This window comes from Odocoileus virginianus, chromosome 6 (genome assembly GCF_023699985.2).
Source record: "Odocoileus virginianus isolate 20LAN1187 ecotype Illinois chromosome 6, Ovbor_1.2, whole genome shotgun sequence".
In the NCBI taxonomy this organism is placed as follows: Eukaryota; Metazoa; Chordata; class Mammalia; order Artiodactyla; family Cervidae; genus Odocoileus; species Odocoileus virginianus.
The window spans coordinates 34,015,615-34,041,396 of NC_069679.1; the positions used below are offsets into that span (position 1 = coordinate 34,015,615).

Here is a 25,782-nt window from a genome sequence, read left to right on the forward strand (position 1 = left end):
CATGTCTCTCTGTCTCAAAGCTTGGGAAGAAGCAAGGAAAAGGAGGAAAATGAGCAATAAAAGTGCCTTACCATCTTACACAGTCCTTTACAAGAGGGGTTCACTTGTGGTGACTCAGGCCACCATAGAGACAGACACATTTTCTTTCACCCTTCTAAGCCAGTAAACACAGGTCCACTAAAGTTTCTAGAATCTTCCACATGAGGCAGGAGGTTCTACCCCCTGCCTTCCTACACCTGGCCCTCAAAGGCCATACTCTGTTTCTTCTCTCCTCCTCCTTCCTTCTTTATTTCACAATTTCATATGAAATGTTTTTACCCAGTAGGAAATATGACATTATGATACATTTTGTATGCCATATTTTATAATGAAACTGCTCTTCTTTCTTCTAAAGTTTGTATTCTGTAAATGTAAATTTATGCATAGAGCATGATTTGCTTTAATCAGTGTACAAGATTTTCACATTCAAGCAGTGAGTGAAACAATCAGAATGCAGTTACATTTCAATGGAGAACAAAAATTTTTTTAATCTCCCTGTAGCATTTCTAGAACAATGATTCTCAATATGTCAGTTGGAAAAGCCATATTTTAAATAAAATTTTACAAATCTTAGTAATATTATGTAATAGAAGCCAAACTTTTAATATCTAGCTCTTAATTGAAATTTTAAATGAATTTGCATTTGATGTATCACACTGTCATCTATATATTCTTGTGAAAACAGAACAACACATAGGTATAGAATATGCTTTGTGTGCAGCCAGTTGTAGAACCCTTTGTGGGGACTCTGACTTTGTTACTAGGTCACACCAGAGGCACAGGCATGACAGTTCCTGGATTGTAGTCAGGCTGGCGTCCACTGCCAAGTCTCCTTGGCCCAAGCTGGCAGCAAATTGATGGTGTCTTGGGAGAGGTTGGTTCCCCCGCCCGAATATGCTGGCCTTGCTTTCCAGCCTCTCACTGGCTTTTGGGGTGGTGGTTCATACATTTTTTGTTTCCCAGTTATGCAAAAATGCCTACTACATATGCAAGCCATTTAGAAACAGAAAATAAAAGCCATTCCTAGAATAATTTAAACAGATGCTTATGACTAGATTAAAAAAACATTAAAAATAAGAGTCTTGAATGGAAGCACACTGACAAAGCAAAAAAGACTATAATGGTGAAAGCTCATTTCCCTCACTGCACTGGACATTGAGCAGAATTAAACCCATGTATGAAAGCAATTCATTTCTTCTCTCATCAGAGACCCTTACTTACAAGGAAATAACGGACAGTTCTTTCAGCTCTTCTGTTCTTTTCTCTTTGTTATGGATGTCATCTTGTGACATTTCATTTGAGTCACTACCTGAGTCAATAAAGTAATGGTTTAAAAGATGGAAAGCTTTTTAAAAACGCAATTTTATTTTTGTAGCAAATTCAGTAGAGACTTTATTTTTTTTTTTTATTTTTTAATCTGTCTTTTTCCCCTTTTTTAAATTTATTTTTATTAGTTGGAGGCTAATTACTTTACAATATTGTAGTGGTTTTTGCCATACATTGACATGTATCAGCCATGGATTTACATGTGTTCCCCATCCTGAACCCCCCTCCCATCTCCCTCCCCATCCCATCCCTCTGGGTCATCCCAGTGCACCAGCCCCAAGCACTTGTCTCATGCATCCAACCTGGACTGGTGATCTGTTTCACACTTGATAATATACATGTTTTGATGCTGTTCTCTCAGATCATCCCACCCTCACCTTCTCCCATAGAGTCCAAAACTCTGTTCTATACATCTGCGTCTCTTTTTCTGTCTTGCATATAGGGTTATCGTTACCATCTTTCTAAGTTCCATATATATGCATTAGTATACTGTATTGGTGTTTATCTTTCTGGCTTGCTTCACTCTGTATAATGGGCTCCAGTTTCATCCATCTCATTAGAACTGATTCAAATGAATTCTTTTTAATGGCTGAGTAATATTCCATGGTGTATATGTACCACAGCTTCCTTATCCATTCGTCTGCTGATGGGCATCTAGGTTGCTTCCATGTCCTGGCTATTATAAACAGTGCTGCGATGAACATTGGGGTGCATGTGTCTCTTTCAGATCTGCTTTCCTTGGTGTGTATGCCCAGAAGTGGGATTGCTGGGTCATATGGCAGTTCTATTTCCAGTTTTTAAAGAAATCTCCACACTGTTTTCCATAGCGGCTGTACTAGTTTGCATTCCCACCAACAGTGTAAGAGGGTTCCCTTTTCTCCACACCCTCTCCTGCATTTATTGCTTGTAGACTTTTGGATAGCAACCATCCTGACTGGCGTGTAATGGTACCTCATTGTGGTTTTGATTTGCATTTCTCTGAGAATGAGTGATGTTGAGCATCTTTTCATGTGTTTGTTAGCCATCTGTATGTCTTCTTTGGAGAAATGTCTGTTTAGATCTTTGGCCCATTTTTTGATTGGGTCATTTATTTTTCTGGAATTGAGCTGCAGGAGTTGCTTGTATATTTTTGAGGTTAATCCTTTGTCTGTTGCTTCATTTGCTATTATTTTCTTCCATTCTGAAGGCTGTCTTTTCACCTTGCTTATAGTTTCCTTTGTTGTGCAAAAGCTTTTAAGTTTCATTAGGTCCCATTTGTTTATTTTTGCTTTTATTTCCAATATTCTGGGAGGGGGGTCATAGAGGATCTTGCTGTGATTTATGTCAGAGAGTGTTTTGCCTATGTTCTCCTCTAGGAGTTTTATAGTTTCTGGTCTTACATTTAGATCTTTAATCCATTTTGAGTTTATTTTTGTGTATGGAAAAACACACACTTTTAACTTGAAGGTCTGAGACCAGATCAGTTCCAGGCTCTGGTGACCTCTGTTCCACTCAGTCCCCCTTCCCTGATCATTATTGGACCCCTCCTGAGGACGGAATAAAATGCCTGATACTGACTATCGTTGCTGTTGTTGCCAGTTCAGGGTTGATGCAGAGTGGGAACCAATGTGAGATTAAGTTTAGAGCATAAAGATGGTCATTTAAAAGGTGATACATGTAGACTGGGAGACAGGCACTAAAAATTACATAGCTGATTGGGTCCTGTATTAGTTATCCATGGCTAAGTAGTAAATTAACTCAAGCATAGTGTCTTCAAACCACAAACTTTGATTATCTCACAGTGTCTGCGAGTCGGGCATCTGGGGGGTGCTTAGCTGCATGTCTGTGGCTCAGGTGCTCTTAGGAAGCTACAGCTTAGGTGTCAGGCGGGGCTGCAGTCACCTGAGGCTTGACTAGGCAGGAGGATCTGGTTTCAAGATCATTCATGTGGCTGTTGGCAAGAGGCCTTAGTTCTTCAACCCAGGAGCCTCTCCGTACAACTGCTCATGACATGGTTTCTCCCAGAGCGAGGGATGTGGGAGAGAGAAAGCCCAAGACATAAGCCATAGTCTTTTAGGAGTAATATATCACCATTTTGGCTATACTCTGTTGGTCTCTCAAGGGTGTGATTACCAGGAGGCAGGAATTATTGCAGGTCCTCCTGGAAGCTGGCTACCACAGGTCCGAATGACCACCTTTTTTGGGAAGTACGATTGGATAGCTACATTCTTCATAAGTCTAAGAAGAGCTGCTTGACCAAGTTAATAATAATCATCTATCATATTTTCAAAACAATTTTAATATCTTGGTTTGAAAATGTAGACTATTATTATTATTATTAAGTAAAATACAGTTTTTTTTTGTTTTTTTTTTAATTTTTATTAGTTGGAGGCTAATTACTTTACATCATTGCAGTAGTTTTTGTTATACATTGATATGAACTAGCCATGGATTTACATGTACTCCCTATCCCAGTCCCCCCTCCCACCTCCCTCTCCACCCGATCCCTCTGGGTCTTCCCAGTGCACCAGGCCCGAGCACTTGTCTCATGTACCCGACCTGAGCTGGTTATCCGTTTCACCCTAGATAATATACATGTTTCAATGCTGTTCTCCTGAAACATCCCACCCTCGCCTTCTCCCAGAGTCCACAAGTCTGTTCCATACATCTGAGTCTCTTTTTCTGTTTTGCATATAGGGTTATCGTTACCATCTTTCTAAAGTCCATATATATGTGTTAGTATACTGTAATGGTCTTTATCTTTCTGGCTTACTTCGCTCTGTATAATGGGCTCCAGTTTCATCCATCTCATTAGAACTGATTCAAATGAATTCTTTTTAATGGCTGAGTAATATTCCATGGTGTATATGTACCACAGCTTCCTCATCCATTCGTCTGCTGATGGGCATCTGGGTTGCTTCCATGTCCTGGCTATTATAAACAGTGCTGCGATGAACATTGGGGTGCATGTGTCTCTTTCAGATCTGGTTTCCTTGGTGTGTATGCCCAGAAGTGGGATTGCTGGGTCATACGGCAGTTCTATTTCCAGCTTTTTAAGAAATCTCCACACTGTTTTCCATAGTGGCTGTACTAATTTGCATTCCCACCAACAGTGTAAGAGGGTTCCCTTTTCTCCACACCCTCTCCAGCATTTATTGCTTGTAGACTTTTGGATAGCAGCCATCCTGACTGGCGTATAATGGTACCTCATTGTGGTTTTGATTTGCATTTCTCTGATAATGAGTGATGTTGAGCATCTTTTCATGTGCAGTTTTAAAGCTTGTAAATAACAGATAAAGGTGTACAGTACAGAAGTTTAAAGTTTCATATAAACTTATAATCACAATAGTTAATATATGTATTGCCATAAAAATGTATTTATTTTAAAAACTATAGTTAGTAATATTATATAACACTATAAATCACAGTTAATAGCATACATTTAAATGTCACTATAAAATAAAATTTATTTTTAAAACTTTTTTCACTTAATAGGATTTTGTAAATGTCTTTCAATGTTAAGATATAAATTCATTATTTTTACTAGCTGCATAATATTTTATTGAATGATCATAATAGGATAACTGTATCAGAATTATCTAACCACTTCCTACTGTTGGACCATTGTTTTTCTCTCATCTTTTGATGAAATAAGCATCCTGTTTGTAATATATCTTTGCATGTGTGCATGTGTGCATGTGTTCTCAGTCCCTCAGTCGTGTCTGATTCTTTGTGACCCTGTGGACTGTAGCCTGCCAGGCTTCTCTGTCCATGGAATGTTCCAGGCAAGAATACTGGGGTGAGTTGCCATTTCCTTTTCCAGGGGATCTTCCCAACCCAGGGATCAACCTGCATCTCTCACATCTGCTGCACTGGCAGGTGGATTCTTTACCACTTTACCACCTGGGAATCCCATATCTTTGCATGCTGTGTAAGAATTCTTCAGGGTAAAATTTCAAAGTGAATTCATGAGTAAAAAGATATGAACATTAAAAATTTAGTAGATACCGCTGAGTTGTCTGCTGAAAACCGTGTACTTACACTCTTTCTAATGGTGACAAAACCCCTGCCTTCTAATGTCTGCGTTATTTGCCTTTGCTATACTTTGCAGTGATTTTGAGGAAGGCGTTTCATTTGGCAGAGAAATCTGACAAAAAGGAGAAAGGCCTACAGTGAGACCAGGGCAACCATCAGGGCGAATGAAGAGGAGCCATGAATGGCTTGTCCCCCAGGAAGCAGAAACCCCTCTGCACATAGATCTAGAACCCGAGTTTGGCTTCTCCACCTTGAGTATGAACACTGGGAATGTGTATCCCTTGCTGAGATAACTCTGACATCTTCAGATGTCTGTGCATCAGTGAGGACTGGAATAGAATAGACGAGAAGAACGTTACAGAAAGCAGTTTCCCCAGTTCTCGTCAACAGCCTGCCACCATTCCTGCTGAAAACCTCACTATCGCTTTGCTTGACACCTTGAATGCAAATTATCTGAGAAAAGTAATTCACTGATACCAGCCACTAATGTGTAAGTCGAGGTTAATGTTTCACATTAGTTGAAGAGACCATTCATTCATTGATTCATGGGTTCATTCACCAAATAATACCTATTGAATACCCACATAGTCTCTGCGTATATAATCGTGATCCAAAACAGGCATCAACATGGAACTGTTAGTCTAGTGGAGAAGATGGACAATGATCAAATCATTCCAAATTCAGTTACAAACTGTAACTGTCTAGGAATGAGCCAGGAAGGTGGAAACCTAAAAGATGAGTTGAGGTCAGTAGTGTTGACTGCTAGACAGAAAACAAAGTAACAAAAAGAGAGCAGCAAAGGCCTTGAGGTGGAAAGGCATTTGACTGTTTTGAGAAGCTCTAAGAGGCCAGTGGGGGCATAGGGAGAGATGAGGCTGGAGAAGGGGTGGAGGGCCGCGTCATGCAGGGCCTATACATCTTGCTAGGAGGAGCAGTTTGAAAAAAGGAATTCAGAATTTGGAAATATTCAAAGAGCCAGACACAGGGATTGGAGGGGAGTGATGCACATTGGGCTGGAAAGGAGAGATGTAACCTGGATAAGAAGGCCCCAACAGCATCCTTAGCCACGCCCGTCCTTCCCCTCATTAACCACCTTGGCTTTGTAGCCAGAGCACTGTTGGGCGAGGACCCCCTACTGCTCATGGCACTCACTGCAGGGGCAGAGCAGACTTACCAGCGCCTTCCTTTCTACCCTCATGGACTTAAAAGTCTGCGCCCCACTTTGCCTTTTAGCCGCCTGGGAGGATTCCAACAAAAGTCCATCTCTAATTCTGTTAATTGAATTACAGAGGAGAGGCCCTAGTGCATTCAGCAAACCTTAATCCAACTCCACGTAACCTTAGAACACTCCATGTTTTAAAAAGCCCACTTTAGCATGCCTCTAAAGCGGCACTTAATTGACATAATATGGGTCACCTGTCTACATGGAATTAACTAGCAGAGCTTCCAGAACAGCCTACTTTCCCTCCCTTTGGCCTCTAGTTCTTGAACTTCTGAAATGCGTGGTTCTGAGTCATTATGTAACAAAGAGGCGTAAGGTTGAGAACGCCTAACTTCAGGGTTGGTCCAGCGATGCGGTTGAGGGGTGAGAAGGGAATGTGGTCAGGGGCTTGGGAACGGGGCTAGGGGCCTGTCAGTGCAACTGATCAGCTTCAGCTTCGGTAAACACACAAGACAAAAAGTATCCCATGGCTTGATGTGCTGCTTTCATGGTGTCATGCCTGTAATGCCAGGCTTTACTAAAGCTCGTGCACATGTATGTGTTTAGGGTGGGGACAATAGGGCAGGAAATGGAACGCTCAAACGGCCCTGGAGAGTAGAGGAGTCCCTGAGTGTTACCTTGGTGTCCCTGTGCCCTGGCCTGGGAAGTCACAGAACTGAACAACCAAGTGTGTGTGGCCTGGAAGATCCACCGTCTGCGCTCAAATCCTGGCTTGGACCACTGCTCAGATTCTTAACTGCTTTGCCACACTGGCTCTTAGCCGTATATAAATGTTAGCTTTCATTATTATTGGGAGAGGGGTAAGAAAGGATGGGGGAACTATGGCAGAAATGGCCCGGAGAGGTAGACAAAAGTACTAGTATCCCTTGGCAGCACTGTGAGCTTCTCTGCCCTCCACCACCACACCTCTGGCCCTCTTCACTCCCTACCCCCAAATCTCTTAATTCTAGTGGGTCAGACCAAATACCGAGTGTGACTTGAGAGTGTTACACCCTCACTGAAACCTCCTGAGCTCACCTAGGTGAGGGAGAGACTGTCACTTTCTGCTGTGACTACAGCTACCCAGATTAGTGAAGGCTGCCAAGGGTCTGTCCAGGGGCTCCTGACACCGTGGCCAGGGCAGAGCCCCTGTTGTGGGTTGAGTCATGTTCCCTTTCATTAGCCAGGAGTGAAATTCTCAGAACAGAATTGCAAAATTAACCAAATCTGACATTCTAGAGAAGAGTTATTCCCTGCAGGGTTACCACATAGATTCTTTCTTCTAATGTGTCAGTAGTTCTAGTATAAGGCCAAAGTCGCCACACAGGGGAGCATCATATGGGCAGCTCTTCCCAAGAGTCTTACACCAGATATCTTGCTGCAGCCTGTATCTCAGCTACTTGGCTTGGTTTTGTTTTTATTCCCTGAGGTAGGAGATGGCCTTGGAAAGGCTAAAATAAATATTTAGATAAAACTGGTAAAGTTCATTCACTCTGCTGGGAATTTGCTTAACCTGTAATCTTAAGAGTTTTGCTTTCAAAGGGATGCTACTGGTGAAATGTTCAGACATAGAGCTGTCTGATATCTGCTGTCTCATTTCACACAGTGGGTAGGGAGACAGAGAAGGGAGTTGTTAAATCCAGGTGGATGGTATATGCTTTTCTTCTTTCAACTTTTCTGTATGTTTCCAATTTTAAAAAATTAAGTTGGAATATCATATAGTATTGCTTATATGTGAAATCTAAAAAAAAAATTATGCGATTGAACTTCTATACAATACAAAACAGAAATAGACCCATGGACATAGAAAACAGGCTTACAGTTACTGAGGAGAAAAGGTGGGGAGTGATAAATTAAGAATTTGGAATTAGCATATGATATCTATACTATTATATGTAAAATAGATAACCAACAAGGACTTACTGTGTAGCAAAGGGAACTATAATCAATATTTTGTAATAACCTATAAGCGAAAAGAATCTAGAAAATATATGTGTGTGTGTGTGCAGCTAAATCTCTCTGCTGTACCCTTGAAAGTAATGCAACATTGTAAGTCAGCTGTGCTTTAATTAAAATTAAAAAGTTGGGAAAACATAGACACATATAAGAATAAAGTTTATGGGAAGAATGTAAAACCACAGTTACTACTGATGGGCTCTGTACAGTGGAAGTGTGATACAGGGTTTGGTAGTCTTTTCTCCTGTCATCCACAGGACCAGCAGAGACCTGGAAAGGCTGTAGGGAGGGGATGCAACAGATGGAAAAGGGGTGCTCCAAATAAAGAGATGAGTTTCATGGCTATTAGTACTGCTGCAGAGCTGTAAATTTCTGTGGGAGTGAAGTTTACAACCTTTAAGTAACATTTTTAAGTCTAATATTAAGATTCAGGCCTTCCATATTCCCTTGAAACTGATCCAACAACAGCAAAAATTTTGCACGTATATATGAAACATTTTTTCATTGATGTGTTTCATTTCAAATATATGAAAAATAATGGAAAGAATGCCATTAAAAATTTATCTCTACGTGGTAGGATTAAAGATGATTTTTATATTTTTCGTATTAAACCTCTGAATTTTTCAGATTTTTTTTCAAGCAACATGTACTATTTTATAATCAGGAAAAAGTTGGTGTTATATGAAAAAGAAATGTCATATAGGTATTGATAGTATCTCTGTTGTTTTCTATGTAGTTACATGGAAACTATCCACAAGTTTCTATAACTATCCACAAGTTTCTATGTAACTTGTTTTCTATAATCACCACTATTAATAACTACCACATTAAGTGGAATGTATCTCTTTTATTCAGAAATTAAAATGAGGAATTACCAGAGAGTCTGTCCAGTGTCTTAACAGGAGTTGATAAATAAACCTTCGATGACTTTATTCATACTTTTAATATTATGAGTTTTAACCACCTTAAAAATTTGCCCAGTTTTGAGGCATTTTTCACATTTACTGATTTTAATGATATTTTGGCCAATAGCTACACAATTTCACCCGTACTTTCTCTTTAAAACTCTTGAGTAGAACCATCTTGGCCTGGTAACTTCTCTAGATGCAATTAGTCAGTCCAGTCGAGAATGTTATGTGCATTGACCACTGTTTGACTGAATTGCTCAAGCATTTCTCTTTCCCAAGATTATTTTCAGATTGAATCTCCCCAGTGGTTTCCTCAATAAAGACCAGTGCCAATAATTCATTTAGTTTCTTGACAAACATATTTTCATCCCTAGGCCCATGTCATGTCTACAAATAGCCAAATGATTTATTTTTAATTTGTATGAATGAATTTTATAAGGGAGTCACAAAATTCTTTCTGGCCCAATTTCAAATTTTTACCCAATTTGCCATATTTAGTAGATCTATTTGAGCTATGTTTGGATAGGAATTTCCAATTGTGTGCTTAATGCTGGGAGTCACTGTTTTGAGTTTAAGGTTCAGAGCTTTTTGTTTTTGTTCAGGGTTTTGCTTGCTTGCTTTGTTATCCACTTTGGCAGAAGGTATTTAAGTTGCCATCATCTTGTTTCTTGAGGATGTAGTGGTTCCATATTTGCTGTTCTCTGTGTCTGTCTCCACTCTTATTCCAGCTAGAGGCTGCCAGACATGGCAGTGTCATTGCGTAGGGGTCATTGGGCAACAAGAAATAGATATCAGATCAAGATAAAATGGAAGAGGGTTGCTATCCTAGACAACTTCGGTAGGCCCAAAGAGATGTGGATAAAGAAACACTGACCTCAGTGACCATAACTCCTGCTTAATCCTGTCTCCTTGAATCTTCTTGAAGAATCCTTCCTGCTAAGGATGCCCAAGATGGAGAAGAAATTCGAATAAATGGAAACTGTTTTGACAGGAAGTTTGGTGAATCATCTTGGGTGCTGAGCCCCATGTAACACTATCTGAAAGTAATGAGATGTCCTCAGTTTTTATGTAGCTAAAGCCTTAAATAGACTATTTGAGTAATGTACTTCAGGTGCTTATCATTCACTCATTCATTCATTTGTAAATGGAATACCTAAATAAAGGAGTTTAAGGGAGCTCCTTTGTAGCTGTGATCTGATGTGTCTGGTAACAGAGAGAAATGTTACTCTTGGCAGATGAAATTTGTTGGACAGATTCCCACTGGTTAGTTAGCTTGATCACACTTTATTTGAACATTGGTTTGGGGATTTTTTTCTAAGTATAATACAGGTTTGATTTGGTCTTTAATATTGACCAGAGTCACTCACATATTCATGGCTTTGGAAGAAAGCTGAAGATAGAGTGATTGGAAGCTCTTTCAGTAAGACAGGGGAAATGGACAAAAGATACCCATGGCTTCCTGTCATGGTTCACTTCCTTGCCCTCTGCCATCAAAGAAGGGCCGAAGAGCCTATCACTTCATGATTTCCCCCTTGGGTTTAACTTCAGGGGCATTTCTTCCTATTTATGAGTTTGCTTTGCTTTTGCCTTGTCAGAAAGCTATGCAACTCTAGAAAGTACTCACCATTGTGCCTCAGCTATTCAGAAATTTTGACCATGTTTAGAACTTGAAATATGTTAATCAGTTCAGTGATCTGTTCCCTATGCTCCCTTTCACCTTTGTTCTTTTCTTAGAATAAGGACCTCATCCTTAAAGGAAAAGAGCCTTGTCAAAGCTGTTGACTAGCTTATGGGTAAGAAAGGCAAATTTATGTTTTCTCTTAATGTGCCTCTGCCCCATTATGAGGGAAAAGGAAGCATTTGAGTGTAGCAATTATGACTGATTTACAATGTGTTTTGTTCCTTGTAAACTGCTACTGCCTCAAATAAAATGAAAAGAACAAAGAGCATAAATGAATTCACAGAAGACATCTAAGTTGCTCTCAGGATATGGGGGATTTAGAGAAGCAGCAGGAAAACAAATTAAACCTGGGATAAATGGAAAATTAGGGGGAAATGGGTAAATATGATACATTAACAGCTGCCTGTTCTCTTCTGTAGTAGACTTATCAATATGGGGTGGGGCTCACACCACTCTTCAAGCAAGCTCCAATCCTTGCCAACGCCTTCCTTCCTAGCTAGATTAAAGTGATATTTGTATTGGGAAAAAAACTTTCTATGAATGTTAGGCCCTTAATATAATTTCTCCTGAAAAAATATTAATGTTTTTCTAAAATGTTTTGTGATGAAGTGCTATTTGGAAAAATTCATATTGTTCTGAATTAGTTCTTTGAAAGGAACATATATTTAGCGTGGATTAATCATTTTTGCATGCATCTGTGAAATAAAGGTCATGTTCTTAGAACTTTGGAACCAAATGCTATACTCTTTTTCTCAGGTAGAAACACACTGCAGAACTCCACCTCTGGGCTTTTTCATTCCCCTGGGAGTGTGACAGTAGGTGATAAGTAACAACAGTATTTATTGTAAGAATAACCTGTAATTACTGTCATTTTTAGAGAAGGAGGCATTAGAAATACAAAGGATACAGTGGCGCTGTAAGAGAATATAAAACTCAACCTCAAAGATAAATTCCTTGAGAACAGGAACTCTTCCTGTTTATTTCTTTGTTTTCTACTATACAACATACTACAGAGAGTAGGCATCAAATGAATAAAGAATGATTCAGTTAATGAAATCAGGCATCGTTCTATCTACACAATCATTTTATTTCTATATGTAAGTTCCTTGTGTTGAGTGGTAGCTGATAGTGTTTAACGAAAGACTAATTTTAGCTAGAAAGCCATGTTCTAGCTCTATTATTATTTTAGACAGAAAAAAAACACAGAAATTGAGTGGGCGCTGGAATGTCTCCATTATTTGCCCCCAAAGATGTATAGAATAGCTGAGAATAGTGCCCCGTTGGCAGAACATGGTAGGAAAATTTGCATATTGGCTTCCCACAAGGACCTATTCTGTGCTGTTATCTCATATTTCAATCTCCAGGATACCAATGTTGTAACATCTTAAAGTGCTAAAATTTTACCACCAAAATAATTCTGAAAAAGAAAGAAATGGAAATTAATCAAATTAAACACGTTCCCCTGGGAGAACAGGATTTGTAGCTAGTGCAGCTTCATCAGTGGTCAGTAATAGAGGAGAAAGCCAAGAGCATAGGAGTGGGACCCAGGGAGACCCAGCTTTCTGCTGTGTGGAGGGGGCAGGGCAGGGTGCCTTGGGCCACAGTCAGGTTGGTGTAGGTATCCCAGGGGTGCCATGCAATGAACCGGGGATGTCAGGCAGTGAATTGTGTCAAGGTTGCAGGCCCATCTGCCAGCTTGAAAGCTGCTTGCTTGCTGCTGCTGCTGCTGCTAAGTCGCTTCAGTCGTGTCTGACTCTGTGTGACCCCATGGACAGCAGCCCACCAGGCTCCTCTCTCCACGGTAATTCTCCAGGCAAGAATACTGGAGTGGGTTGCCATTTCTTTCTCCAGCTTCCTATCTAATAGCATTTATTAAGATTCAGGAAGGAAGGTGGGGCCATTGGGGGTTGAGGCCAGGCAGAAGGCCCAGCCAAATGGGAAGGATGCAGGGAACATTACTTGGATGCCGCAGGTGTTCCTTGTTCATGAGGCTTAAGAAGCAAAATCTATTTCAGACCTTACCCATCGCTGGAAATCTGATATATACACTGCTACATTTGTCCAGGGCTACTTGGGTAACAGGTAGGCAGAGTCTGCCAAGAGTAAGGCAGATTTTTACTTACACAAATGTATTTTCTAAAAACCAAAGAGCAGTTGGTAGCTAGAAAGGAGGAGGGGTGGCTAGGGAAGGCATGGTCTAATGGATTTCCTTAAGCCTTTGGTAGCCCTTCGGCATGTGAATGCAACTTCAGCTAATCCCTCTCCCTTTCGAAACGATACTGCCTTGCTGAAATGTCTTCCATCAAAAGTGAAAACAGTCCCCAAATGCTCTGAAGTCGAAATACCAGCAGTAGCAACACTTCCCAGCAAAACCCAGCCACTGCCAGAAAGAGCGATGGAGAAGGATTAATTTTTCCATAATTTTTCCTCCTTGCTAAGCCGCAGGAGGAAAGCACAAGAAAATTGCATCCCATTTGTTGGATGGCAATGATATGGTTGGTTTCCTTCATCCTGCAACATCCTCTGGCATCTTCCTGTAAGACACAACACATTCTATGGGGTTAGAGCCAGAAACTTAACCTGGTGCTTAGTTTATTAGAACTGTGTCTTTTTTATTACTTAAAACTGGCCAGGCTCCTCTGTCCAAGAATACTGGAGTGGGTTGCCGTGCCCTCCTCCAGGGGATCTTCCCGACCCAGAAATTGAACCCGTGTCTCCTGTGGCTCCTGTGTTGCAGGTGGATTCTTTTACCGCTGAGCCACTGGGGAAGCCCACTTAACATCCAGAGAATGGTATAAATCTTGCATGTACTGAATGTTCTCTAATGAAAGGCATTTAGAATTAATCAAGGGTGTTTTCTTGTTCCCTGAAAGTCAAAATCAGGCTGTAAAACAAAAACCAGAAGCATACCATGGAGCAATTTAGCCATATGTATTTCAATCAAAAGCAAATCTGGATTTTTGATCATTTATTAATCATCAGACACACTATATTATATTAAAAACTAACAACCAGGCCTTTTCCTTTTCCTTTTCTCTCCAGAAAAGGAAAGAAGACTGAAGCTACAGGGTAATGAGCCAGAAGTGATGGGGAAAACAGCTGGATACAGTGAGATAGAAGTGATCCCCAAAGCATTTTTATTTGACAGTGTCAAAGGCAGCTGCCAAGGTTGTAACCTAGTAAGATATGGCTGTATCATCCAGATGTGGTCGTACACGTTGGTAAAGAGCTGCACTATCTCTGCACTGCACAGAGCAGCTTTCAGCCAGGTCTGCTGCTTAGTAGTTCCCACGTTAACATAAGTCCCAGGAGAGAGCACTTTTAAAAATATAAAGTTGACTCCTGTCTTCACTTTAAAAAGAGAGCAGACTTTTCAGTTTCACCTGGATGAGATGAGGCTAAGGGATGAGTCTAAATTTTTGAAATATCTATCCATCCCAACGAATTCAATGGTATTTTCTTTTCTTGATATTTTTAATATTTTTTAACTTCATTTTTATTGGAGGATAGTTGATTTACAGTGTCATATTAATTTCTGCTGTACAGCAAATCAAAGGTATTTTCTAAAAATAAAGGCAATTGTTGTTTATCTTTGGCAGGGTCAGCATGAGAGAGTGCTTAGCTTATGTTTTGTAGACTCTCTTTCCAATAATTTGGGTTTGCCTGGTAGCTCAGCTGGAAAAGAATCTGCCTGCAATACGGGAAACCTGGATTCAATCCCTGAGTTGGGAAGATCCCCTGGAGAAGGGAACAGCTACCCACTCCCATATTCTGGCCTGGAGAATTTCATGGACTATGCAGTCCGTGGGATTGCAAAGAGTTGGACACAACTGAGCGACTTTCAGTTTCACACTTTCACGTTCCAGTAACTTACACTTTTCAAAATAAGTAACTAAATAAATGTACTAACACATATTACACAGAAATAAGACAGCTTTTACTCAGATCCAGCTATAGAATAGAAACTAAAGCATATTGGTTACTTAACGCACAAAATTAACGCTGCTTGTTTGACTATGTTGTCTTCATTGTGAAAGATTTAAAAAACAAGGCATTATCTTTTGGAGAAATTCTTATATATCATCATTAAGGAAATAGAAGTTAGAAAACTTTTTATAATTCAGCTAGAGTAAAAGCTTTGTTAATTTAAATTCCATTAATTCATAGTTGGTTTCATTTCAGATAGTGATGGGATTGACATTTAATTTTACTCAGCAAAGTTTTTCTTTGTGGATAATAATGCAAGTGATTATAATGCAGTAATGTGTAAGCAAGATTGTAGGAGTAACATTTAAAGTATTAAAAGAATAATCTGTTTTTGAGATCCTTAAGGTCTTTTGAAACAGCTCTTTCTATATAAAGAGTGAACATACCAAACACAAGTTATTTTATCTGGTCTTTGAAGCAGGTCTTCAGAGAAATATCTAGCAGAAAACTCTGCTCACATACTTTAAGTTACCCTGAAACTTAAAAGTAATACAGTTGACCCTTGAACAATGTGGGTTAAGACTACATGGATCCACTTATAAGCAGATTTTTTTATAGTAAATACTACAGTACTACACAATCTGTGATTGTTTGAATCCTCAGATTTGAAACTGTGGACACAGAGGAACCATGTGTAGGAAGGGGTGACTGTAAGTTATACTCGATTTTTCAACTGTGAGGAGGTTTTACTCTCCAACCCTCAAGCTATTCAACGGTCAGTTATGCATTTTCCTCCCAGTATATCCCATGACTTAGATGTTTTAGACTGGTCTTTCCAGTTTGATGATTGAGGTTTAACAATATAGCCAGTCCCACTCAGTAGGTTTCTGGACCGATAGATTTGTGAGCCATCTAGGCCTCTGCTACTTAAGACTTTGACTGTTAGAACATGTTCAGCCTTGGGAATGGATGTGGTCCATTGACTGGGTAAAGGTAACAGGCACTGAAAAACAGATGTCTGTTAGGCAAAATATGGAGCAGCCTAACATTATCTTTTAAAACTGTTGCTGAGTTTTCATTGTATGTTCATTTAACAAATATTAATTGGACACCTATATTCTGGGTCCTAGACATTTATAGGCAAATAAAAACAGATAAAGCCCCTGTCCTCATGGAGCTTACAGTCATCTTATCCTCTGACGCCCTCTTCTCCTTCTGCCCTCAATCTTTCCCAGCATCAGGGACTTTTCCAATGAGTTGGTCTTCCTAGATCTTTAGGAAGACCTAAATTCTACTAAGGATCAGGGAGGGGGCAGGGAGAGAAGAGAACAGTATGTGCAAATTTCATTAGGATTGGAGTGATGTTGGTTCTGCTGTGGACTGCTGAACTTGCTGTATGTCCCTAAGTTAAGATGAGTCTCCTAACTTCACTGAATCTCATTCTTTCTTCTATAAAATGAGAGAATTAAAATGAGATAATTTCTGAAGTCCTTTTAGATCCAAAGTCTTAAAAGACTATGTAGTATAGTATATAATTTAGTACAGACTCTGAAACCAGATTGTAAGGATTTAAATACCAGCTCTGTCACCTACTGACTATGAACTTGAATAAGGTTCTTAACTTCTCTGTGCATTAATTTCCAAAAATGGAAGATAATATTAGTACCTACTGCATAGCAGGAGAACTCTGTGAATTAAGAACTTAGAGCAGTGCTGCCTCATAGTAAGTGCTTAATAAGAGTGTTACTATTATCAATATCCTCTGAAAGAAAATTATCTCCAAAGGATGAGACTCCAATAGAAGCAGAATGCTCAAGACACTGGAGTGAACATATAAACAGAACAGTGTGTTGGTTCCAAGATTCACATTTCCACTATTCCTATCACGCCTCCCTTTGTTTCAGCATGGTTTAAAGGGGCAATTTCTTATTGCTGGAAGAGGGGCTATAACCATAGAATGCTCTGTTGGATGCCCATAGGGCCTCTTCTTTCTTAGGACACATGGAGATAATTAAGTCTCTGGGTGTGGGATATGTACAGGATATTAAATTGCTTACTTCATAATTCTGTCACACATGCAGTGCAGCCAGTACCATAAGGCAGCAGAGATAAATACCAGGACTAAAGGTGCTGAGATGTGGATTCTTTTAAGGCAATGAGTTTTTTTCTTTTAAGCAACATAATGAGACCTCATTAATTGAACTTGGGAAGGAGTTTTCAAATCACAAAAAAGTTCATTTAAAAATTATAAGCATTAACTTTAGCTGACTTCTATCTGCTGCATATTAATTTATAATAAGCAGCATCATTTTTCTCTTCATTTCTTCATGCTTTTAAATCTCTGAAATTGTATCATTTTTTTCTTTGTACTATTTTCATAAATACTACCTGGATTCAGTTGGTACCTGAATTTTTATGAATTATTTAATTAATAAAGAATGAATTGATAGCTTGTATATATCTTTTTTCCTGTGTGCATATGTGTATAATCATGTGATAGCTAAATAAGGCAAATTGTAAAACTCTACACAGCCTTTTCCTACATATTCCTTAGATTGAGGGATATCCAAAATAGTTTAGAACAGGGGTTCTCACCTCTGGAGTCTAATGCCTGATGACCTGAGGTGGAACCGATGTAATAATAGTAGAAATAAAGTGCTCAATAAATGTAATCCACTTGAATCGTCCGAAAGCCATCCTCCAGGCCCCGGTCCATGGAAAAATTGTCTTCCTCAAAACTGGTCCCTGGTGCCAAAAAGGTTGGGGACTACTTGTTTAGAAGATCTTGCTTCTTTAGTAAAAAGAGACAAACTTGGATAGTATGATAGGAAGAAAATTGTTTGAGAATCTTGTAAAATTTAATATATAGTAGCTTTCCTGGTGGTCCAATGGTTAAGACTCTGTCCTTCCACTACATGGGGTATGAGTTCGATCCCGGGTTGGGAGCTAAGATACTGTGTGGCATTGCTGCTGCTAAGTCGCATCAGTCGTGTCCGACTCTGTGAGACCCCATAGATAGCAGCCCACCAGACTCCCCCATCCCTGGGATTCTCCAGGCAAGAACACTGGAGTGGGTTGCCATTTCCTTCTCCAGTGAAAAGTGAAAGTGAAGTCGCTCAGTCATGTCCGACTCTTAGCGACCCCATGGTCTGCAGCCTACCAGGCTCCTCCATCCATGGGACTCTCCAGGCAAGAGTACTGGAGTAGGGTGCTATTGCCTTCTCCGACTGTGTGGCACAGCAGGGGGAAAAAATGTAGTTTTTTAGATAAAAAGCAAAGAAAAAAAGATAAACAATTAACTCTACTTAGAGAAAAACTAGTCGCCTGACATTTTTCTGGAGACCAGGGCACTAGGGTTCCTCTTTATTGTTCCTTGCAGAGATCGACCTGAGTGATTGTGACCAGCCAGCACCTCTTAGCCCTGACCACGCACCAGGACCCCACTCCCAACCAGCCACCAGACACGGGAACATTTACTCAGAAAAGCCTTCGGTACTTCCCACTGCCCCTCCATCATTCCCAGTCGTGTAGCATCTCTGATGAGCCTCCTCCCCATCTTCAATTTCTCCTCCCTCTCCAAAGACTGTTCACAAGGAGCTCAGTTTTTCCTAAAGAGTAAGAAACAAAAAAGTCTTTATGTGAGAGTCTGCTTAAGAAATAACTGACTCCAATTTATAAAGGCCCCTTTCATTCTGTTTGCTGGCCTGTGCTTCCTGAGCAGCCGCGGGTGGGACAGCTCAATGGAGCCTAGTCACAGGCTGCAACTGCTAATTTCCATCCAAGACTGCACCCGGGGAGGAGGAGGGAAGGGTGCACGCTGCCCTGCAGACGCCCTCCCAGAGCAGCCCTAGGAGCTCTGCCTTTAAACAGACCAATGCACGTTTCCTGAGCAAGGCGGTCCTTTCTACCAAATAACTTGCTTTAATGATTTCCCTTGTACAGAGTGACTATTTTTCATAAAATGCCTTACTTAAAAATAACAACCGATCAGAGAAAATAATAGGTATTAAGTAGAAAATGGTTAGAACCTAAGGTTTCTTTTGCTGCAGGTCTACAAAATGGTACCCTGCTAAACTAGTCTGTGACATTTCCTGTTGGAACCATCAGGGTGGTGCCCCAAGTGAGGCAGAGCTATTCTGAGAGAGTTCCCTCTTGGTCTTGGGTCTTAGGTTAGAATTACATAGAGGTCATCACACAGTCCAGACCTTGAATCTGAACTGTGGGGGTAAAGAGATGGTTGCTTTTACTGACTCACAACATTTTTTTGGAAGCTGTGAAATCAAATAGTTTTACTTTTTTCATACATATACAATACATATGTATACACATTTTCATTTTTCCATTCTATATTGATAAATATATATATATTTTGTATCTATATTTAAAACATAAATATATAAATTTTATAATATATAAAATATGTAAACATTTAAAATATATTTTTATATTATGTGTATGTTTTAGATTTAGATGAAATCACATTTGTATGTGGGACTCCACCTGAATTTCATAGCACGTTTATAAACTGGGAGAATGCAACCGTGTACCAGAATTAACATGGTAAAAGTTTCACTCTATCTTATTTTTTTTAATTTTATATTAAACATGGAATAGAATGCAAAATGGATGAGACTTTAAGATAAAAATGGAATGTAACCCTTACTTGTAGAAGAAAAGGCCCAGATTTTTAGGGGCACAGATTTCTTCTTTTCTCTCAACCCCAGCAGATAGCCTGAGACACTGGGAAGCAAAAATCAGAAAGATTCTCTGCTCAAAGCCAGTTAAACGCCCAGCCCCACCTTCATTCTGTAATTATATGTTCTATAGTCTTTTCAGGTCTCTCTTTTTAAAAATCTCTTTATTTACACTGTTGGTCTTTCATATCTTTGTTTCACTATATTGAATTACTTTGAACACCAGCTTTCTGTCATGATTCACTTCTCAGACCAACCCAGAAGCCCCGAGTTCCTAACGTAGGGTCCACTTAACAGTTTTGTGGACTAGAGGAAGTCAGTTCATTCATTTAAACCCTAGTTTCCTAGTCTGAAAATGGGAATGATGGCATCTGCTTTGCCATCCCAGTACAGCTACAAAGTCAAAATGACATAATGTACATGGGAGGCCTCTTGTCAATGATGAAGTATTACTTAAATATCAGTCATCCCTATGAATAATTTTAGTCGAGATCGCACATCATTATACTTAGTAATAAATTTTACTAATGTATTAGTTAATAGATGAAGAACTGTGTAGGGGGAGGAAATTTTGAAATATAAGCCATCTAAGAAGATCAGGTCTATAGTGTTACCTCAGTGAATGACTTCAGTATTTGAAATTATCACGTATCAGGAGAGAGAAGGATGAAGAAAGAGATGAGTAAATGTCAGAACAAAATTCTGCTCTGTGGTTCAGCATTGGGAACTTGAAGTCAAAATAGCCCCTGATGGCCCAAGTCGCTATAGAGGAAAAAGTCTTTAGATGATACTTACATTCAATTATTAGACAACCCCAAGACACAGACCATGGAATTCTGAGTATAAAATTTCTCACAGCAAGGATCTGCCCAAACTGTAAATAGGTCAACACTAGCCCCACTTAGCTTTCAAAATAAGTAATGCTCTGGTTTCCTTCTGCTGGTGCAGCCTGTCTCTCCTCCCTGGTTTCACAAGAACAGCCAGAGGTTGTTAAGCATGTACTGTGTATGGGGCACTATTCTAGCACTGTGCAAACATGACTCATTTAACCTCACAGCAACCCTAAGAACTAGACACTTTCATATTTCCATTTGACAGTTGACAAAACTGAGGCTGAATATTTAAGAAACTCAACCAGTGAATAAGGGCAAAGGATCCAACTGGAAGACAGTAGTGTGACTTTAAAGCTGGATGGGTTCTGTGTCTCCCTGTACTTCCAACCAGCGGCATGGCGGCAGGGCCTTAGCAGAGAAGGTGCGGAGGACACGCCCTTCTTGGGGCCTGCTGCTCAGATTCTCTTATGCAAATTCTCTTATCAAAAGCCTTAAGTATACTTGGAGAGGGGAGGACAGAGTAGAGCCCAAAAGGGAAAGGATCCAAGGAAGTAATGGATTGTGTTTTTATTTTGGAAGCTAAAGGAGGGTTTGGGAAGAACAGAGATCTCGGAACGTTGAGAATGAAAACGTCATTTTTTAAAAGTGATCTGTTCATATTTAGTGAGCTCTTAGATCTGCTGTTGGCCATGATAAGTTACACTGGGTTGTTTTGCTGTCTTCCAAATCTTCTGAAATCCTCAGTTGGACATTATGTTTGCTTCTAACCCTCTGCTTCACTGACCGCATTTAAGTTTATTTAGAGAAAAATCATGAAGAGCATAGCAAAATAGTGGATTTTAGATCTTAACTTTTAAAAATATCCCATCTCTTCCCTTCTAAACAAGTCATAGAAATTATAGGCAGAAGTAGATTCCTATGTTAGGATAACAACAGAAGGTTTATATCTGACTCGAGAATGAGCTTTGGACTAATGGGGGGGGGGGGGAGGTGTAGTAGGCAGATACGTAGGCCAAAGTTTCATGTTCCAGTATATGACTGACCCAAAATGGTCTTTGACACAGGAGCATGGTGACTCCAGTGCTGATCCCTGTTAGAGATTCTGATTTTTTGAATGGTTACTTTTGTTACCCTTCATCAACAATTGATATAATTTTTAAGTCAATAAAAATTAGACTAACATTTATGATAGTTACAATTATAACAGGGCTTCACTGATGACTCAGACAGTAAGGAATCTGCCTGCAATACAGGAGACCTGGATTTGATCCCTGAGTTGGGAGGATCCCCTGAAGAAGGAAATGCTGCCCACTATACTATTCTTGCCTGGGAAATCCCATGGAGAGAGGAGCCTGGCGGGCTACAGTCCATGAGGTCGCAAAGGAGTCGGACATGAGTTAGCAACATGCACTCTCACTTTTCACAATAATAGTCTTGGTATTAAAATCACCAAAAGATAATAATCCATTTGAGGAAACACTTGGATTTAAGTGCCAAATGTCTGTATTTCTCTGTTTTCAGGCTCATTCTTTTCACTCGTGGTCTGATCAGTAACTCAATGTGTGGGCACCTTTCATAAGGTTTTCTCCAATCAGAAAGAGGCAGAAGGTGGAGACAGATATGCTGTCTGAATTTGGGTCAAGTTGCCAAGCATACTTCATCTGATTCCTTTCCTTGGGCTGTTAATGAAGAGAAGAGTCTTCTCTCCTTCCGGGGCTGTGCTGGGCTCATTTTTTGTCTCCTCTGACCATTAGTGGTTCCATTTCGTCAGACAATTCTGAGTGACTAGTCAGTTCAGCAATATGGGAAATAGTTTTGCCTGAGATCAAATGTCTGTTGCTTATTCGGTGCTGAGGTCATGTCAAATTATAATCACCACTCTTCTCTGATCCCTTTTCCCAATTTTACAGTATTAAAAGTCTTCTTATTCAGATTTTCTTGTGTCATTCAGTGTCTCTGGTTCAATTAAGACCTAGCTGCCATTGGATAAGTAACAGTAAACTATATTAGAACTCCAAAGTCAGGAGGGTCTGATTCTTCGTGTCACTGGCTCAAATTGCATTTCCACTGATTCGGTTTGTCTTGATCATGTATGTGGCCGAGGATCAATTATCAATTTATTTCCAAAGCTGGAAAAGACTGTTGGCATCTTTCTTTTCTGCTTCTCTTATCAGCTTTTGTCACATACTTAAATTAAGTTCCATGCCTTTCTCACTTTCACTTGGACTATTTCATTTAATTATATGACTTGGTCCAGTTATGTACTTGTGTACTGAGCATGCTGTCAGTGCTTTGCATTTATTAGCTAGAGAAAAATTATTCTTATTATTTTTGGTACTTTAGTGTTTTATTATTCATGATTGAATCACAATGTCCCCAACACAGGTATTATGAAACAAGTTTTTACTAGTACTTATTTTGTTTTCCAGGGGGGCTCTTTATGTACCAGATTCTTTTTTTCTAGCTTTATGGAGTTGCAGTTTGCATGTAACATTGTGTAAGTTCAAGATGTACAATGCAATGATTTGATACATGTATAACTGTGAAATAATTACCACAAAAAAATTAGTCATATCTATTGCCTCACATAATTACCTTTTCTGTGTGTATGTATGTTCTAAGAACATTTAAAATCTGCTTTCTTAGCAATTTTTAAGTATATAGTTCAATATAGTTAACCATAGTCACCATGCTGCACATTAGATTCCCAGAACTTATTTGTCTTATAGCTGGACATTTATGCACTTTGACTGATGTCTTCCCATATCCCTCACTCCCAGCCCCTGGCAACCACTACCCACTACTTAGAAATTCTTACTTAACAGATCACTGTATTTCATGTGAGTACTATAAACTCGAATTTTTTTTTCTTTTTCTCTTTATGGAAAATAAATATGTTAGATGCCCTTCCTAGGTGCCTCTGTTATACCCTGGGCTTTCTCCTATCATAGTGCACAAGATGCTATGTTGAAATTGCCTATTTATGGGTCTGTCTTTACCTTTAGAGTGTGACCTCCTTGGAAACTGAGTTGTGTCTGGTTCTCTGTTCTACCTCTGGCTTCCAGTACTGCTTGACACATTAAGTAGGCAAACCCGAAATCTCTTGATTACACTGGAATTCCAAAGGAGATAGTGCCAGAAGTCTGGCAAGATTTCTGTGTAATAGACAGTTACATTAAATCAGGCCACCCAGTTGTTGAGAAAGAATGATCTGTTAGGTAAAGGAAGACTAGAAGTTTTGGAACTATGTCTTTTTGGTGTTCTTCATAAATGACAAATAGATCCCCTTGTGTAATTAAATTCATAAGGTTTTGTCATGACACCAGAACACTATATGGAAATACCAAGTCTCCTCTGAAGTCCCTGTTGGGTGTTTGAGTTTGCCAGCGTTTGTACCATCACAGTAAATGGTATGAACCAAACCACCATTCATATAAACCGTGTGCTTTCTTTGTCCTCACCAGACCACAACTTTAGTAACTTTTACAGACTTTTATGTAAAATTCTGTTCTGACATTGGTATATACGTGGAACTCTTAGAATAAAAAGCACTTCACAAGCAAGTGGGACTATTGATGTTAGGGTTTTTTTGGACCAAATCCCAGGAATTTCAGTGTCTCTGTAATGTCAGAGTATTAATTAGACTTCTATGAGATGAATTGGGTTCATTTACCTAATGAGGAGTCACCTGAATGATGGCCAAGCAAGTAAGCTGGGGTAGATGCAAAGCTAGTTATTGTTTCTCCTCCAGCTATTTTAAATAGCTGCTTTATCTGGGCCACTGACCACTTCTGTTCATCCCATTCTTGTCTGCTCCTCGGTGGTGGGTGCGCCGCATCTGCATGACCCGTCTGACGTTTGCCGAAGAAGTGGAAAGGTATGCTAGTGGTAAGAATCCAGTCACTCACTAAGCAGCCTTTCAAGACACACAGCGTTTCTGAAAATGAGTGTCTATAAACCGCAGAATTCTCTAGCAGCTCCAACAGAATTTGCTTCTTCAACCAAGGCAAAAGATAAAGAAAGAATACCCAGGCATTAGTCATAAATACAAGCCTTGTGTTCTAGAACCCAAAGTACTTGAGTGTGGGTAAGGTTAATGAACGTGTTGAAACTAAAAGGATGTCTGCCTCGCTTTTCCACTCAGTTTTGGTGTGACTGTCATGGAAATATTCTTCAGGATGAGAGAAGACCACATCCCTTGATCCTTCTATGCTTGGTAGGGTGAAAAATGCAAGGAGGAGGGAAGGCTGGTTTTGAAAGATGAGGCCGGCAGTAGTAATTGATGTAGGTTGCTCTGATGCCAGTTTGACAGATAATGAAAGTTTTTATAGGAGATTTTCAATGCCTCTGAAAACTATTTCCTAGGATGTTGTTATGTTTTTGCCAGCCAGAAATAAATGTATCATCCTAACTTTAAACTCACCAGCAATGAAAGCATTTATCTCAAGAAATTCCAGAATATGTTTCTATACAGACAGCTAATCACCATGCCTGTCTGTGAAGTGGCCCATTTATCTTAGCCTCAACTGCATGACCGTGTACGTCGCCCTCAGCCAAGTGAATAATGCTCTAACCAGTAATGAATCGCTCTTCTGACTCTTCCATGCATACTTCCTTTGGCGTTCTTGGTTAGCACACTGTACAAGTATGGTCTGAACACTCATTCCTCTTCAGCAGAGTCAGCATTGAATAACAGAGAATAACAGGACCACAAAATGCTTGTTCAGGCCTGTCATGCTGTGCGTTGGTGATGGAGGACACAGTAGCCATGAGCCTGACCCATCCTCAGCAGCATGAGCAAAATGTCGTGGATGTGAGCTCTGTTTGGCCCGGCTTTGTGGAAGAAACTAGTCATTTTCACAGGAAAGACCTAGTAATAGGATTGTATTTTCTGGGGTTTTCTAGTGAAAGTACTAGATCTCAGAGACTTAAGTATTGACTTGCCGTCCTCATCTGTGACCTTGGTTAAGTCATCTGATCTCTCTGTTGTTTCTTCATCTGCAAATCTGTTTCTAGTTTGCCTCAGAGGTGTTTCCCCAAATAGTGGAAAATACAATATGAGTTCTTGAAGGTAACTTTCCACTGTTGTACTTACCATTCTATTTATGTTGATATCCTAAAATTAAATGAAACAAGCCTCAGGAGTATCACCTGGAAGTTAGTGTCAAATCCTCTCACCTCCAGGTAAGGGCAACATTTAGAT

General features: G+C 39.8%; 1 protein-coding gene across 3 annotated transcripts in view; it reads left to right on the top strand.

The window, feature by feature from the left end:
- GNG2 (G protein subunit gamma 2) overlaps positions 1 to 25,782 on the top strand; it is a 121,541-nt gene that overhangs the window by 49,934 nt on the left and 45,825 nt on the right. Inside the window, exon 3 of one of the 3 annotated variants that reach the window (XM_070469129.1) lies at positions 19,517 to 19,603. The exons of the other annotated variants lie outside the window; for them this stretch is intronic. Coding sequence (XP_070325230.1) covers positions 19,517 to 19,522 — 6 coding nt within the window. The 3' untranslated portion in view covers positions 19,523 to 19,603. Of the gene's footprint in view, positions 1 to 19,516; positions 19,604 to 25,782 lie in introns of those variants that run through there. 3 annotated transcript variants of the gene reach the window in all.